The sequence below is a fragment of the Anser brachyrhynchus genome, assembly GCF_964034855.1.
Source record: "Anser brachyrhynchus genome assembly, chromosome: 20".
In the NCBI taxonomy this organism is placed as follows: Eukaryota; Metazoa; Chordata; class Aves; order Anseriformes; family Anatidae; genus Anser; species Anser brachyrhynchus.
Genome location: NC_137713.1, coordinates 3,626,083 through 3,643,472, shown reverse-complemented (window position 1 = coordinate 3,643,472; position 17,390 = coordinate 3,626,083). Strand labels below are relative to the sequence as shown.

General features: G+C 39.2%; 1 protein-coding gene across 3 annotated transcripts in view; it reads left to right on the top strand.

Annotated features, from left to right (window-relative positions):
* Nucleotides 1-17,390, top strand: part of VMP1 (vacuole membrane protein 1) — a 67,662-nt gene that overhangs the window by 41,942 nt on the left and 8,330 nt on the right. For all 3 annotated transcript variants that reach the window (XM_080563029.1, XM_080563031.1, XM_080563030.1), the window contains exons 8-10: nt 3,901-3,981; nt 7,637-7,753; nt 10,173-10,234. In XM_080563029.1, the coding sequence (XP_080419155.1) occupies nt 3,901-3,981; nt 7,637-7,753; nt 10,173-10,234 (260 nt within the window). The remainder of the gene's footprint in view (nt 1-3,900; nt 3,982-7,636; nt 7,754-10,172; nt 10,235-17,390) is intronic.

Below are 17,390 nucleotides of genomic sequence, written 5' to 3'. Positions count from 1 at the left end.
TCCAGTGAAACAGTCATCACTGAAATACAGAAAAGCTTGTGCATTTTATTTTACAGCGAAGGCAGAAAGAAGAAATAGAGATTTAAATTATAAATGGAAGCAAGATAAAATAGAACAATGGGGTGAAGCCTTGTAGCTAAAACAAGAGTGTCCATTCACTCTTTCCAGAAGCAGGACTGTTTTATGGGGGTAAGCGGTCCATACTCGGGGACTATGGCTCTACTCGAAGCTGTATCACAATGCATATTTAAAGGAGGAACATTGTGGTAAGCTTTACTTAGCAGCAAAACATGTAATTTCTCTTTACTTGATCCCTTTAGGTTTGGAGGTTTAGGAGAGGTTTTTTGCTTCTCTAACACAGTAATGAAATGTTGTTATCAATAAAATGTGCCACTTTACTAAAGGCAGATATGAAGCAAGCTTCCTCAAGCCGCCAGCTGAGACTTGTGAATCAGTATTTCAGCACTGACCTTTTTATGCCTCTTATTTCCATTCCAGTTCTTGAGATCTGATGATTAACCCAATGAAGTAATGTTTAATCATTTAACCTTCCTTTGCCTGTATTGCAGCAGTCACAGGAAATCTATTTCCAAACCAAAAAAAAAGAACAAATCATCTTTGAAAGGAACATAGTGAGCAAAAGTATCCTGAAATGTTGTAGCGAATGAATCATATTAGCTGAGAGTCGAGTCCAGTCTAGATACTTTAATTTTGGGGGAATATGTTTTGCCTGTAAGTAGATGAACTTTTATGTCTTTTTAATTTTTTTTTTTAAAGCAGTAAGTTATGAAAGTTGTTTTGCTTTAATTTCTAAAAAATTAGAGAAAAGATTATTCCCTATGCAGGATTTAAAACAGAAAGAAAATATATTGTGAAATAGGTAAAAGTTGTGAAACTGATGATTGTATTCTCTGAGAAATGAAACTTTTAAGGGTTTTTATTATTGCAGATGTTGCAAAGATTTGACAAATGAAATTTAAGGAAGCAACCAAATAGAACTATTTCTTAACTCGTTTACATTAAAGTAAGGGTAGAGACTACAAATATATATATGTCTGTTGTAACCCTGCTGTGTATATTGCCATGCAAATTATTTGTATCTGTGATTACATTAGATCATGGGAAATAAAAAAAAAAAATCCTAAAGTTATCTCTTTTGGCTTATTTGGAAAGTTTGAAAAAGGAAGACAAATTTGAAGTTCCTCACTGAAATTTTAAGTGCAGTAGCTGTGCTTTCTGTGGAGTACTTCGTAATAGATAGTGAATGCAAAAAAAAAAAAATCCTAGAAGAAATAATCTGGGTTAAAAACTTAAAAAAGAAAATTTAATTCATAAGTTGAGAAAAATGTCTGCAATGTTTTTTGAGACAAATTTGTTAGGCTTTCTTCAACACTTCCATTATTGGTTTCAAAGCAGAAAATGTTTTGCTGGAGATAAAAATTTTAAGGCAGCCTTGATTTTGCACTAGTCTAGAAATCTCATGAGGGAAGCTGTTTATTTTTAAGAAATGTGGTGAAAAATGTGTTGTGCTTATGCTAGGTTAATACAATCTATATATAATTGTAATAATAAATAGTTTATTAAACCATCTGCACTGCCAGTGTTAACTTGTGAGAGAGCTTCTTTCCAGTTCCAGCCTGTGAGCATTAATACAACAGTGTCCTAGCAATATAGTCCTTAGGATAATGGGTAAATATGTTAAAATTAGACCAGAAACTACTTCCTTGAAGTATATCATGGATGTATCTGAATAATTGGATTGTATTGTTTTAAATGGACTTTATTAGAAGATTTGTAGAGCTGTGAAAATTTTTAGATGGGCTTATAGAAGTGCAAATGTTGTTCTAACCCCATGAGCATTGTGAAATGGTGAAAAAAGTAGGAACTGAAACTTTCATGGTCACATTCAGCCCTGTTAGTACGGGGGAGACATCTTATGAAATCCCTACAGAGATGGCACTGCGTTTTCAGTTCATCTTTGCAAAGAAAAAAATCTGCCATTGAAAGGACAGTGGTACTGAAAAAGTATACTGAAGCATAACGTTTTAAACTAAATAGCAGAGAAACTGAAAAAGTATTTCTGCTTTTGCACTTGCTTAGGAGTTAGAATCCCTGTTACCCCCTTCCTGTGCCACATTTCATTGCCTTTATTGAGAGCTCTGTGATCACACTCCAGAAGCCCGCATCCTTTTCAGTTCGTGTCCTAAATCCTCAGTGGGACTGAACGTGTGTATTGCTGCTGACCTGTATCTGTGCTTGTATATTAGCTTGTTGTGGTTTTATTTACTAACTTGAACATAATGATGAGGGAATTTTAGTTTGCGAAGGAACTGCCCTTGATGTTGCAAGATCTTTGGATGTAGTTCACTGCTAAGCTATCATTTTTTGTTACAAATGACAAAATTTTTGCAAAAATGCTCTCTTAACTGAAAAGCATTAAAAATGTGCTTTCTGTCTCAGGCAGGCATCCCCTAGACCTGTTTGTACTAACATAAGCTCAAGAGGTCGGTATCAGCCCCCCCAGGAGCAGGTTTTGGTTATTCATGCATACTGCACGTATCCTGGAAGTTAAACAGAATAATATCAGGAACTGCTTTTTGACACAGTGTAAATATTTCATTGCGTTCCATTTTGCAATAAGACATTCATGAGTTGGATCATGCAATCCCGAGTTGTTATTCCTGGTTGAAGATAACAAATTTGCCCCTTGGAGGATATTCCAAAAGCTTTTTGTATTCTCCTGAAGTTAAAATGTCCCAATGTAAGATGTAGGAAGTCTCATTTATTTGGCTTTTTTCTTTAAGTTGCAGTATTTTTTTTGGTTCAAATATGAGTTATAAATAATATAATTCTTCTGATATTAATAGTAATTGTTTTTAATTAAAGAATTTAACTATTTTTAAAGCTTTGAAATGGTGAACACTTACCACTTGAAAAGAGTGTAAAATCATAGCAGATGGCCTTATCACAGATTTTTTTAATCTGGCGTAAAAAGTTATGTCAGTTCTGTAGATTAGAATTTAATAAGAATGTGAAGTAATGGTAATTTACTTGCACTGGTATGGAGTAGTGATGGTTTCAAAAGAATTGTAACAAAGTTAAAATTGCATAAGTTGAATTCTTCTGGATTATCTTGTAGTTGCATTAATTACTGATTAATGTTATTTCCTTGTTAAATTTATCTTAACAGTTTTGTACAAAATGCAAATCATTGAATATTGTTCCTGGAAAATCAGGTTTTCATTACATATTAGTAGATTTTTGATCATTTTTAAAAATTGCTTTTTAAAGCTTCATAAAGAATAGCTCGAATGTTATATGATCAGCCACCTTTGTTTCTTTTCAGGTAGTCTAGGTTTAACTCTACAGATTTAATGAACTTTACAGACCTGTTTTAGAGAGAACCTAGAATTAGCTATTCTGAAAAAGAACCTGGGTTTGCAAACAGCTAATGGGATATTGTATTCTGTCTTTGTGTTTTGAGAAAGTACCTTTGTATCATTGTAGATGGTATTGAAGGAATTAATTCCTTCTCCTTGTTTAAGGAATAAGGTAATAGTGGCATTGGCAATTCAGAGAGATGTGGAAAGAAGTACTAGAAACCTGTTTCCATAGTAAAATGAACTTAGTGCCACTTGCAGAGTTTTGAAGAACCAAATCTGTAAGGAAAGCTAAAAACTCGATACGTGTGGGTGGTCAGATTTTCACACCAAGCATCGTCAATTTCTCTTTCTTCCCTCTAAGCCCAGAACCTCAAATTGACTGTGTTGTTGTTGCAAAAATTTGTCCAACTGCAAATCAGAAAATCCCAAAGCACGGAGGATGTTGCAAGCACATACACTCTGAGGTGTGTTCATTTGGGGTTTTGCCTCATTAATGACTTTGTTTTCTGGTTGGCAGGATTTTGCTTCCCGGGCTAAACTGGCTGTCCAGAACCTGGTGCAGAAAGTTGGGTTCTTCGGCATTTTGGCCTGCGCTTCAGTAAGTTCATCTCACTAACGGGGGGCTTTGTAATCACAGATTGTACTGCAGCAAAGTTAATGCTGTGAACTATGGGTTGGTTTCTTTGAGTCCGTATGAATCTTCACATCTTGTTTGTTTTTTCTGTGATGCTTAGGGATGTGGGGTGGTTGTGGTACTGGCAAGTACAATAGCACGGAGAAACTCCAGTCCTAGATGAGTACCAAACCCAGGGAATTCTGCATAAATGCACAGCTAACAGTTGTTATCCCTTCCATCAGCTTTACTAGTGGGCTTCCTGACACTTATTCTCCTTGAAAAATAGTGACTTTAGAATAGTACTACTCGCACTACTGTGCAAGAAGGATCCCTTGAGTTCTTGGGTGGCTTTTTTTTTGAAAGATAGAAGCATTAGAAACTCCTTCAGTTTTAGGAATTGCTCTGTTTCAGACAAGGTATGCTCCTGGCGTTAGTTTGAGGCCATGTTTTCTCTAGCAGAGGCAGATGCTCACTGCTCTGTTAGTGGGTGTTTGGCAGATCAGATTGTATGCCCTAGCTACCCTGACAGCTATCCTCTTGTGACTTTCCCAGCCCAGGTTATTACCTGGCAGGGTACAGCAAGAGCTAGGTTGTTAACTTCTAGACTCTGCTGGAGCTGTATTATTTCTTCAGATGTGTGTACCCTGTATCTTGTAGTGCTTGACATGTTCTGATTCAAAGATATACACGAATTGAAGAGTGAAAAACTACCTGTACAAAGCCTGACCAGGATATTCATCCCTAATAGTTCTACGTCTGCTCAGGAGGTGATGTTGGGTTACTAGGAACCAGGGAGAGCAGAATGCAGAAGAGCATTTCAGTCGTGGCTATCTGAACTGCAGGCTACTCGTAGGCTTTTGTTTTCTAAGACAGATGTGACGTGAGCATCTCCACTGATGCTATTTTAGTGTTTTAAGTAGGTTAGTACTGTTCTTTTGGAGTATGAAAATACCAAACTGTTTGAGGTTTAAACCTCTCCCTGGAAGCTTGATGAAAACCGGTAGGAATGATGTGCCTTGCTCTTCCCTCCCACACACAAATGCACAGAGATGTGATGACAGCAAAGGGGGGGGATTGCAGGTCCTCTATGATCCCATTCTTCTGGAATAACCACAACCATTAGCCAGCTGCTCAGCTGATGAGGTATTAATTCCACACTTGTCTAGAGTCCTTCTTAGTTTCCTAAATTGTAGAGATTACAATGTTAACTATTTGCTCAAATGCAAGTAACCTGTGTTAGCTGGAAAGAATTAAGCTGATTGCAGTTGCTGGCACACAACCTCTGTTTATGAATCTTCTGAACTGTCTTATTGTTTGGAGTGGGGACGTAGGTTACAAGCTGTTCTTTAAATCTTCCCGTCCAGTAAGCTCTGAGACTGCTCCTTCGCTGGCTCTGACTCATTGTTCTCTAGTCACCATCTTGTGAGACGTCGCCCGCAGCGCGGGCTGTTTGGTCTGTTGTGTAATGAGAACAGCTTCGGGACGGCAGGGATGAGTTACTGGAGTAGCTGGACAAGGTGAAATGTGGGCTAGTAGGGAACGTGAGAAAGGAGTTGTTAGACGTGAGAGGTGATGTGTAAGCTCTTCCTAGTTCCTGCTTAGTAATACATAAGCATTTGCTTGACTTCTTCCCGACTTGGTGCCTTGTTCTTCAGTGAGCTCTGAGCTCCAGCTTCCTGTTGCTTACGCAGGTTGCCGTGGGTCGGGAGGGATGGGGAATCACCGATCCACCGCAGCGCACCTGAGGATTTGTAAATGTGGTTACAGAATAAATGCAGAGTAGCAGCAAAAAGGGTGAGGTAGTGTGGGAGAGGCACTGAAACAAGCACAGGGATTCAAAGCTGTCCCTTTTTGTTACACCTGTAGAGGAGGAAGGCACCCCACATGTGTGCTGCTTGCCTTTGTGTGTTTCTCCACCAGCTTCTGGACTTTTCCAGGGCTCTTCTTGCTCATTGCTGCTTCTCCTTGTGCTAGAAGGTGTCTCCTTTCCCGCCCCCATTATCGTTGCCCTCTTACTTCTGGATTTTAAGCAGTATCTTAGCTAGAAGTATTTCTGTGACTAGCCAAAGGGAAGAGAACTTGCTTGTGAAGGGGCAATGTAATGGCTGTCCTAGCTGCATGGTACTGTCTGTCAAGTGATGGCTTCTAAATGCAACGTGAAAACTCAGATTGAACTTAAAACTTTGTGAATCTATCCAGTGAAATCACCTGAATGTAGTGTTCAGTGGCAATAAGAAAACTGTATTACTGTCTTGAGCCTAATTCCTGTGTAAAGGCAGCCGTGGGGAAGGAGCAGAGGGAGGAAGAGATCCTTGCTGTGATTTGGGAGACTTTGCCCTCCTGTCTCTGGGCATTTCTGGCAGCTCTCAGTGCTGCACATGTGTGGTGTTCTTGTTTTTTTAAGCAAACAAAGAGAAAAGCTCACTGACCTGCTGATACACCCTAATGTGGACTTGTTAAGTAATTTTTTACTGTGCTATGTTTAACGTGTTGGTGATATCCACAGTTACCTGTACCTAAAGCACGCTGCTCCCTCTGTGGTGAGAGTAATGCAGTAATAAAATGTGCTGTGAAAAAAAAAAAAGCTAAACCAACCAACAAAGAACTTACTGGAGACCTAGACCAGACTTGGCTCAAAAGAGCAAAATTATCTGGCTCTGGCATAAGTAAATAATTTACCTATGCCGAAGACAGCTGTCAGAGGTACAGGATCACTTTAGCTGCAGCGGGACATGGTTAGAGACCGTTTCGGGGCATGGTTAGAGACCGTTTCAGATTTCTTCCTATGCAGGTGGTGTTGTGGGTGCTCATAAATTTGAATTGCTAGTCTATAACAGCTAAGTATAACCCTCGTAAGCTTTCTCGCAGATTTCAGATTTCCATTCAGTCGGTCAAAGTTATTATTTTTTAATAGGCTTAAATATCTACCCTCCCTGTTTGTTTGTGTAACAAACCAACACAAGTGCTGCAGGATATTAGCGTGATGCACTGCTACTGTAAACACACGGGGTGTGTTTCCTTTATTCAGACTGTGGGCCCTTGTACTGGGTGTGAAAGGTTAGGATTTGGATACTTTCTTGGTTTAACTTCAAAAATATTTTACAGATAGTATCACAATACCAAATGTCAAGCCAAGGATTTAACAATAAAAAAAAACAAAACTTCTAATTTTAAATGAAATGCATATGCTTAATAAAATTTAACCAGTGCTTTTAAACTGGATACATATGACTATAAATGCCAGCTTTTAATGTACTTTCTCAGATGGAAATCACTGGAGATAATTTTGAACACTGGCTTCCAGGAGTGATGTGCTTGTCAGTGAGAAAATTTGATAAATCACTCAAAATGGCTTTACTGTGGTTTCTGTGCATTTCACATGGAAAACTTTGCTAGCTCTTTTAAAGTCAAGGGGTAAGGAGGGACTGTCAGTGGAATTGTCTGGGACATTGTCTCGTTAAGTCTCTGAGACTTAAGTTATGTGGTGTAACTTTAATACTCTCGTAAGTATTAAAACACAAGAGTTTTGGATTAAGTTGAAGGAGGGGAAAATGTACATTTTTCAAAGTCTGTAGTATTCCTGTTCTTCTAAGTTAAATACTGCAATTCATGGGCTTTTTTCCCTTGCACTTTACAGATTCCAAACCCTCTGTTTGACCTGGCCGGGATAACATGTGGACACTTTCTGGTTCCGTTCTGGACCTTTTTTGGTGCCACCCTGATTGGGAAAGCAGTAATTAAAATGCACATCCAGGCAAGTAGATGCTACAGCTCCATTAGGGCTCTGGGCTGAAGACTTTTCTTCTCTTTTCTTTTTTTTTTTTTGCCTGTTACACTGTGTTACTTCATAATGAATTCTGGAGTCTCCTTTCCTGACCTGAAGTAATGGAAATTAATTTGGTGCGGAGGATTTACAATAAAGGATCTGCTAGGCTCCTTCACTCAAAACTGAGGCAACTGAATAATTTATAGCTACAAACTAATGAGCTCGCTGCCTACACCACTCAGGAAATTGGTGGTTAGCCAAGTTATTTACCTACGGTTTTTACCAGACTGAAAGGACTTCGTACTCATAATGAACTTGCCTTTTTGGTAACAAATACTCGTTTCAAAGAGCACTGCAACTAGCCTTTACCAGTTAAGCGGCACTTTTAAATGCTCCCTCAGCTGAATGTATAGAGAGCCGTGCTCCTTCCAGGCCCTGCTCCCTGCAGAAGGCAGTCCAAGGGTATGTTTTTGGGAGTGTCGTCTGCAATTTTCAGGCGTGGTTAGTGATTTTTGGTCTATTCAATCCGTGTTATTATGAAAGGGCCTGATTTCAGAGAGGGCCTGTTTGATTTTTCTTGCTAACTCAGAGTCTTACCGGATGTTCTGAATTTGGCAATCAGCATCCCAAGTAGCTTTAAAAAATTGTTGAGTCTTGCTTTTAAAATGTGTCACCATTTTGTCAAATAAAAGATAAAGTATTGATACCCTGACAATTGTTAGTTGATGGCAGTGTGGTTAGTACAAGTAGAGTGATATAATTCATGATATAGTAATGGTTAGAGACTGAGCTTTCAGCTGGGGCTTTCTTAAAAGATCTTCATAGGACTCTGCAGTGCCTGTAGGTTTGTTGCTTGGAGATCTTTGCTGTCACGATGTTAAAATAGCAGAAGCTTAGTAGTATTAAATTGTCTAGTACCCTCATCAAGCTACTTAAAAACTCTTCCTTTTGCCCTGAACAAGACTTCAATCCCCACCCCTTTTTTGTTCCCATTTTTTTTGTAAATGGTTATTTTACTTTGCATAGTCTTTAAACAGAAGGTAACAAATAGATCTGAATATTTTTTCCCTTACTATGAAAGCAACACTTTTTCTCAACACTTACTTTTGTGTTCCCTGAATTTTTCTGCTTTTAAACTTGTGTGCTCTTAGAATTTGTTCTGGCAACATAGAAAAGTGAAATAGCATTTGTATAATATTCCTTTATTTGCCTTGTTTAGATAGGAGATTGTTTGCTATGGAACTTAGTGTTCTACACCCAGATAAAATGTAAGATTAAAAAAAAATCCGGTCTCTTGCACTGTTGGTAAATCATTGTATTTTGTAACATGTTTAGCTATTAGAATTGTTTTCTGTGATGTTGTATTTCAAGTATACTCTTGTGCAATAGTCTTGATTTTTTTGCAGTGATCTTGCTGCAATTTGGAATTTAGGAAATGTAACAGTCACAGAACAAGTTTTTAATGAAACCTTTCTCTAGACAGGAAGTAACTGACTCTGCAGTGGCCATCCTGGAGCTGCTTTTAACTGGTCTCTTCCTCTGGACCACAAAATCATTTTGTATAGTTGTTATCACATCCCTTATTTCCATACTATTGAATGCACTTCTCATTGGATCATGTTTAAATTCATTTAAGGAGACTGTGGGAACTCTGTGTGTGTATACGTACATCAAGACGTAGTCTTGCTCGCTCTTTGCAAACAAGCAAGCTGTTGAATTTGATGCAAGGAATTAGCAAAAGCTATTTAAAAAAAAAAACATGATAGAAGAGAAGGGAGAGGTAAAATTACGGACACTTGGATTTTATGGAAAATAAAATGTGTTACATGTGTTACAGAACTGTCTTCTACTGAAATTATTGTGTTTCAAATTATCATTCTCTAAAGCAATAGATTATCTTCTCTGAAGTTAGTCTTCTCTAAAGGTACCCAATGGCTCTTACTTGTTCTTCACTGGGTATTTCTTTGTTTTGCTTCTCTCTGAAGCAAGTGAACAAGGGGGCTGTCATTTTTTCAGCTCTGTGATCTTTAAGTCCGTGTGTTTGTGTAATGGGATGTGAATTTTTCTGCACAGTGCTGCCTGTTTTTCCATTAAAACATTGTTGACGGAGTAAAGTGACCTTGAGCTTCTGGGAATTTAAGTTTGGGGAGGATGCGAATGGTTAGTAACACAGGCTACAAAAACATTGCAAGAAATTAGATCTATGAGGAAATAGAATAATAAAGTAAATAGCTTTCCTCTCTTCTGCCTATTTTTGAAAAGAGTACTGAAAAACAGAAAAGCGAAGGGAAAACCGTAAGCGCTGGAGAAGCAATTTGATTGGAAAGGAACATAAATTGTTGTACACCATTGTCTTTGCTTCCCCTTTGATCAAACATTTCTCTAACTGATGTTTTCCTTCCTACAGAAACTTTTCGTTATTATAACATTCAGCAAACATATAGTGGAGCAGATGGTGTCCCTAATCGGGTGAGTAATTCTTTAACACAGTAATACCTTCACTCATTAAGTGGAAAAATACTCAAGGAGCTAAATCAGATGTGCTGAAAATTGTGCTCTGCTTGTAAGTGCCACCTTTGGCTAACTGCTAGCTCAGGTCTTATGTGCAACTTCATTCCACACCTGAAAGGCTTCAAATACTTCAAGAAACATAATAGCATTGAAGGTCAGGTGGCCTGAATATCTGATATCTACATTTAACTTTCACCCCAAAATAGGATACAGCAATTAATTATAGCTTGCTACACTTTTTGAGTGCAAATGCACTGTTCTTTGTTGACTTCCTTCAGTGTTGCGTTGGGATCCCATGACAAAAAATGAAAGGACTGTTGTGATGTATGTAGTGTCTCAAAGTGATGATAAACATCTTACATAATTAGAATTGCCTTATATAAAATATTAAATTTCTCATAAAATGTCAGGCTGAAAAGTTTTTTATGTAATAATATATCTCTGTTAAACTTCATTTAAACTTCTGTTAAACTTCACTTTTCATAGGAGAAATGAGCATTTTCATGGGTAAGCTGTGCCTATTTTGAGAAAGCTTGTCTTTTTTTTTCCTGGAGTTCTTCAGTAATTACTTTTTTTTAAGTGGAAATCTCAGTGTAAAACAAGATTAAGCTGACGTTAGCTGCGTTTTTGCTTAAATATATGTATATTAAAACAACATATTAGATGTTGCCTTCATGGGCTTCAATGATGATTGAAGACTGAAGTGCTAGATTTCTGCCTCATCTACCTGTTCAGTCGTCGCATTCTGTGTACTTTTAAAAATCCATTGTTGATGTTAACATTCAAAACCTGGTAATCCAACAAATTAGACCTCAATAATTTTTTTTAACCTAATATGGGTATCCCAAATAAATTCTAAAGGGGTTTTTACTTTTCCAAGGTCTTTCACTTGTCATGTGGGGCAAACTGATTGATACTTTGCTACCCAAACTTTAATAGCTGTGTTCAAATTAAAAAAAAATACTCCTCAAGAACACTTTCAGGAGAGGAGTGTCTGGAAATAATTGCTTTTAAAATATGTAGACTTAAAGTAGTAATGCTATGCAAAGAAAAAGGATCGTTAAAAGAAACATTCTAGGGTCGTTTACTAGTGAAACAAATCCTGACTTTATTACTTCCTGATCTTCTGATTGGGTGTCTGGTTTGTAACAAACATCCAAATCAATTAATTGCTTTCAATATTTTAAGGAAGAAAACGAGAAATGTGGCTAATTTCAACAATCATTAGTTAGATTTTTGTAGTATTAATCACACCGGACGATTTACTACTAATTTTTAATCAACACTGCTACTAAGCTAGGTATATTTCCAAAGACTTCTTATCCTGCAGATCTTTGAGCCAAAACTGGTAGTTTTTTCCTACTTCATCTGTCTTGGAGATAATTTTGCTTCCAATTACATAGAATGCATTCACAAGACCTCTGCTGGATTCAGATTTTATTAGATGGTTGATGTCAGAGTTAAAAAATGTTCTCGAGAGACAGTAAGATTTTTGGAATGTCCCGGTATCCTTGACTTCTCCCAATCTGTCTGCTAGCATTACCTCATCAATTTCTTTCTACAGTGGAGTACAAAATATGTTAAACAATAGCTTGCATTAAACTAAATTAAAATATAGAACTATTTAATGGTTAGTAACCTTATTTTAATTAAATTCTATCCAACAATATGACTTAAGACCTTTGTCTGAGATACTGCTTTTACACAATAGGAAACGTCTGAGCACGATACTTCAAAATAACGACTATATTAATGTGTGGGACAGCTAGCATCTAGACAGAAGATTAAGTTGAGCTATGAGGTGAATTCTGAGAATATCTGATTTTATAAGCCAGAGAGAATTTCTCTAACTATGTGATTCCTAGTCAAAAAGCAAAAATGTAGACCTGTAGGCCTCGCCTGTAGCTCAGTAGTTGTCTGCTTTTGTTACTGGATGCTGTGTTTTAATAGAATTCAGGGTGATTTGATTTTACATCTTTGTCTAGGCCTTCATACAAAAGGATCATAAAATACTCTTTGTATTAATTAAATATAGAAAGAAAAGGGAAATAAAGGGGTGTGAATTTGAGAAGCTGTTTAAAAACAAAAAAAGGAAATAAAATATTGGTTGTATCCAGTATAAAAAAGTGATAGGAAGGATGGGTGGTGGCAGCAGCAAGGCAAGTGGCAGCTGTGCTGCAGCAAGCCGTGTTAGAACAGGGTCAGTGCTAGCTGAGGGGAAGGGGGCATGGAAAGGGTTCAGAAACCAAAGCTAGCAGGAGTCCTGCAATCGAAGCTGAACCAAAGATCCTGGTTGCCTACCTGAGGCCGGTAATTATCAACCTGTTCTACCAGTTAATAGTTTAAAGTTGTGTTATTGCTGTCGAAAATGCTCAAAGAGGATCGTGTTTTCTCCCAAGTCGTATTACTTTCATAAGCTCTTTGTGAGAAAGATGACGTGCAAGAGCTTTGTCTTGCATTCTCCTCACTTATTGATCATCCATGTAAAATACTTGCATGCTGAGCTCATTTAAAATGTTTAATTATTATATGTGTTGTGGGTTTTCTTCTGTCTCTTAAAGCTTTCCATTTAATTTGTTCTTTACCTACAACTGCGGGATTGTTTACGAAGGCACACCAAGCACGTTGCTTTTAAGCACAAACATATTTTCTTTGAAGTGGTAGTTTCAAATGCACATGAAGAATTCCCAGAAAACTAAAGAAGCAGTACTCAAAGCTCACACCACGCATACCATCCACACCACCGTCTGCCATCAATTTGGGGTAAATGTTAGAATGAGAAAAATTTAATCTTTTAAATTCAGCATGGGCTGTTCGTATTTGGTGAAAACGAGCTCATCATTTTGGAACTTGAGAAAAAAAATCTAAAAAAATCAGAAATGTGTTTTATATAGCAGTAGGCACCCAGCGGCCTCCACCTCAGAAGTTGCAAGTCATGTGGCTGTGTCTCCTTTGGGACAGTCACACCCTGCGGGCAGAGCGTCCCTGCTGAGCACCCTGAGAGTGCCTGGAGCAGCTCCTCGGGGAGGTGTGATAAGTGGTCCTGGGCTGCAGCGGGTAGGTCTTGGAGCAAAAGAAGGGAGCTGCTGCCCGTAGCAAATGATGTTTTGCTAATTTTAAGAGAAGTAGAAATTAATTTAGTCAATGAGTTAATGAACAGAGTCGTCAAACTAATTTGAAGTTTAATACAAGGCAGTGAAATGCACCTTAAAAAAATAAAATTGTGAACTTGCACAGATTTAGAAGTTAATTTTAGTGCCAGGCTGTAGCGGTGAGACATGTAAGCCCTGTTAACGCTGGGAGCTCTAATTCAACAAGTTCACACCTGAAGAGCTGCCCAGAATATCAGTGGTACTGAAAGGCTTCTTAATCTGGTGTTTTTCTGGAACAAATTTTAATGCTTACCAGTTACGCCTGCCAGTTTGAATAATTGCTGTCTTAAAGCAAAACAGTTTTTTGGTAACAGGCACTTGAACCCTTGCCTTTACAAACCCGTTTGCTGCTATTTGTTGTGCCGTAATTCTTTGCTTCACAGCTTAATCGCAGCCGATTCTTGCAAGGAGCACGATGTTCCTTTTAGGAAAAGAGTACGAGTGGAATTATGGCGACTGACGTAACTGGAAACTTTGCTTCAAGATGTACACAATTCTTGAAGAAAAAAATATATGTATAGGTTTAGGTTATTTCTTTAGAATATAAGCAAGTCAGTGAGCTACAGTAATAAAGGGCTGCACTAGAAATAAAATGTCCTTGGGTGGAATGAGTCCTGTTCCTGATTCAGAGCATGCTGTGCAATTCCTCTGCCTTCTGGGGGCCTTCAGCAGGGTTTGACTGCGGAGCACGGCCCCGCCAGGTGACCTCCACGGCCTCACACCGCTCTGCTTTCCACCAGCAGCAGCAAAGGAGCCAGGCCTGCTCTGCCAGCCACACCTTCTGCTTTGGGGACCTTTGTTTTGCATATGTGCCCTAAAGTCCGTATCCGGTGACCGTATCCTGTTTTCGTTAAAGGGTATTTTGAAATATAGTTTCCAATCAGCATTTGAACTAAGACCTCTGTAGCAGAAATCAATTGAAAATACCCTGAAATGGCTGAGCACATGGATAAACGAGCAGTGACTTTAAAATCTCCTGAGATAAATGCTTTTGGAAGCTTATTACAACACACCTGACACTTTGGTACCATAAATCACTGGCTCCCCTCCCACAGGTATATCGGAAACCTGTGGGACCGTGCCCTCGTACTACACCCCGTGCACAATAGATCAGCTCTGCACAACAAAAGCTTGAGCGTCTTGAAAGGGACACAGATGTGAATGAAATTTGAGTAGCTTTGGTGTTGAAAACCTTCCAGTGGATCACAGCAGAATTATAAAAAGTTTATTTGCAAAAGGCTTGTAGGGTTTAACTCTAAACAAGCAAGCTTTTTTTTATAAATTGTGTGTCCAAAAATCGTGCTATATCTTTAAAATGCAAGGAGAAGTTTCCTTACAAAGAGCAATGTGGAGCAGAGTTAAGAACCACCAGGTCAGAGATGTTGCAATTCCTATTTCTGAAAGCATTGGCCTTAGCATAACAGAATGTCCCAAGAAAAATGCTTTGCAGGCGGCTTGGTTAACGTGGGTATTGGAGCACAGCGCCAGGTAGGAATGACGTCAAACGGGCAACAATTTTAGCTTAGTAATCTTCAAGTCAGATATTTTCTTTCCTCATCTTGTAAAACCAAGTGAATCTGCCAGGCAGCCGCTTAACCCTCAGCGTCTCTGCTGATCCTGGCCATAAAGGAGATGGACTTGCTGCGGCTGCTCACACCGAGCTTTCACCAAATGCTCTGAAGCCAAAGCGGCAGTGGGGGATGCCGGAGCTGCGCTTGCTCCCTCGGGTTTTGGAGCCCAGGTTTGCTGTGAATGCTCTCTTTGAGCCACGGGCACCTTGGGAGCCCGGCCAGATTCGCTGCAGCGTAATCTGTCACGGCTGAGTCAGGCTGGGAGGCTGAGGTCCGTTCTGAGTCACGGCAGCAGGGTCCTGGTATTGGCTGAGCCTCAGGGAAATGGATGGTTTAAATACTGTGAGAATCTTTATCAGCACAGGAAATGACAGCTCATTAAAATACTAACCGTTAAGCCTGTTTAGATCACTGTCTGGAAAAAAATTAACCATTGCAGGTTCAGATAACTTGCAGGAAGAAAGGTGCCCTATTCAGAGAGCGAGCAGTATGCAAACTAATCAGCTTTGTACTTGTCCGGTGGCACTGAAATATTTCCACTGGAATCTATTTTTCAAGGCTTCATAAAACTTTTTAAGAAGTTGATGCTGCTGGAGCAAAATTTCGAGTCTCTCTTGGGGGACGGGTAGCTGAGATAGCCAAACACGGGGCCTCCTACTAGTGCCGTGCTGCTTGCAGGATGGAGTTTAGCTGTGTTCTTACGGGGAACGCAGAAGTGTGAATCGAACGCAGACCCCAAAGTGTGGGAGGGATGGGTGCTGGGTGCGATGGTTGTTGCTGTTTTGCATGTAGCTGTTGTTAGCTGCTCAGAGGTGGGAGCCTGTGCTTGGTCCCCTGGCCTAGCTGTCAATAGCTGCTCTGATTTAAATAAATACTTCTTAAAAAAACAAAGTTGGAGGTTCTGGAAGGGACGACTTCATCCCAGCACACTCCCTCCTTCAGTTCATCGCATTCTTCAGCGCCACTGAACTCCCTTTTTTGTAGCGGGAGATAATCCCTGGCCTCAGGCCATGCTCGCTCCCGGACAGCAGGATGAGATAGTGAATGTGCGCGGGGCTGTGCTGACAAAACACACAATGAAATTTTCCTCTTCGTTTGGTTTGCTGTTATTTAAAAATTCTTCACTGTTGTCTTCATTCTGAATCGTAGTGCCGGCATTTCCTAAGAGGATGTTTTTCTGTAGCTGGCTGAGCCCAAAGAGCTGAACTTTAGCAAAAGGGGAGTGACACCGCGTCCCCCCAGACCGCGGCAGTCCAGGCAAGGACAAAGCGTGTGCGCTTGGCAGCCAGAGAGCCCAATAAAATCAATCCCCGTGTTAAGTTAAACGGTTTTTCCAAATTAAGCTGTGGATATTAGGGAGATCATGTACGAGACGGGGCTGTGACTCAATGCCGCATCACCTTCCCAAGCAGGGCGGCGGTGTGTTTCGGCCTGGGAGCCTGATGGCTCGTGTGTGTGCCATTGATTCACTGCTTACGGTTCCGATTTCCTTCAGATCATTGCCATGATAAAAAGGGATTTCCATGATTTCACAGAGCGGAGCTTAATGTGTCCTGATCATCACAACTGAGGGACTGATTCCAGTTGCTCCCGTGAGCTGCTGAACAGAGTAAAAATTTGAGAACTGAATGCCACTGAAGATCTTATTTACATCTCTAATTTCAATCAAAATAAATGGAGTTTAAGAACTGCTTAAAATTAATCAGCTGCTTAATCACTTGCTGTCTCTCACAAATGAAACTTTTATTAACGCTTAAAACAAAGCAGCACAAATCCACCATGTTCATGTTCTTAAAATGGGGGTCTCCCATGGCAGCTTGGTAGTTTTCTTAAAGCACTTGCTAATTCTAACATTTCTCGCTGGAAAAGTGGGCAAATACGCACATGTGCGGGGGTTTTTGGAGATGGAAACTCTATATCCTCAACTGCAAATTGATTATTTTGTGAAATGTTAGCAGTGGTTAGTGATTCACAAATGGGGCGTTTAAATACAGAACGGTGCTTCAGTATTTAGTGCAGCCTGTAATTACTTGTACGTTCACAAACTGAAGGTATGGGTTGTGAAATTTGTTAGTTGGGAATAACCTGTAGCCTTTATGATCTCTTAAGATGATAAATTTGCCTTTCAGAAGTGCAAATACTATGATTAAATTGGTTTAGTTTTCATGTTAGTAAAACAGAGTTGACTGGAGTACTGAAGAACTTGATAGTTTTTGTTAATCTAGCATAGGGAAAATATTTTTCCCTCTGGATTTGGTGCTTAGTCCACGTGCGTTTGAGAAAATTCCTTCCTGTGCTTCAAAAAACTGTTACAAAAGGAAGTTTCCTAAAAATCTTTCCTACCACTTCATGCCTTTGCACTTCAAATATTGTCAGTCATTCTTTAAAATA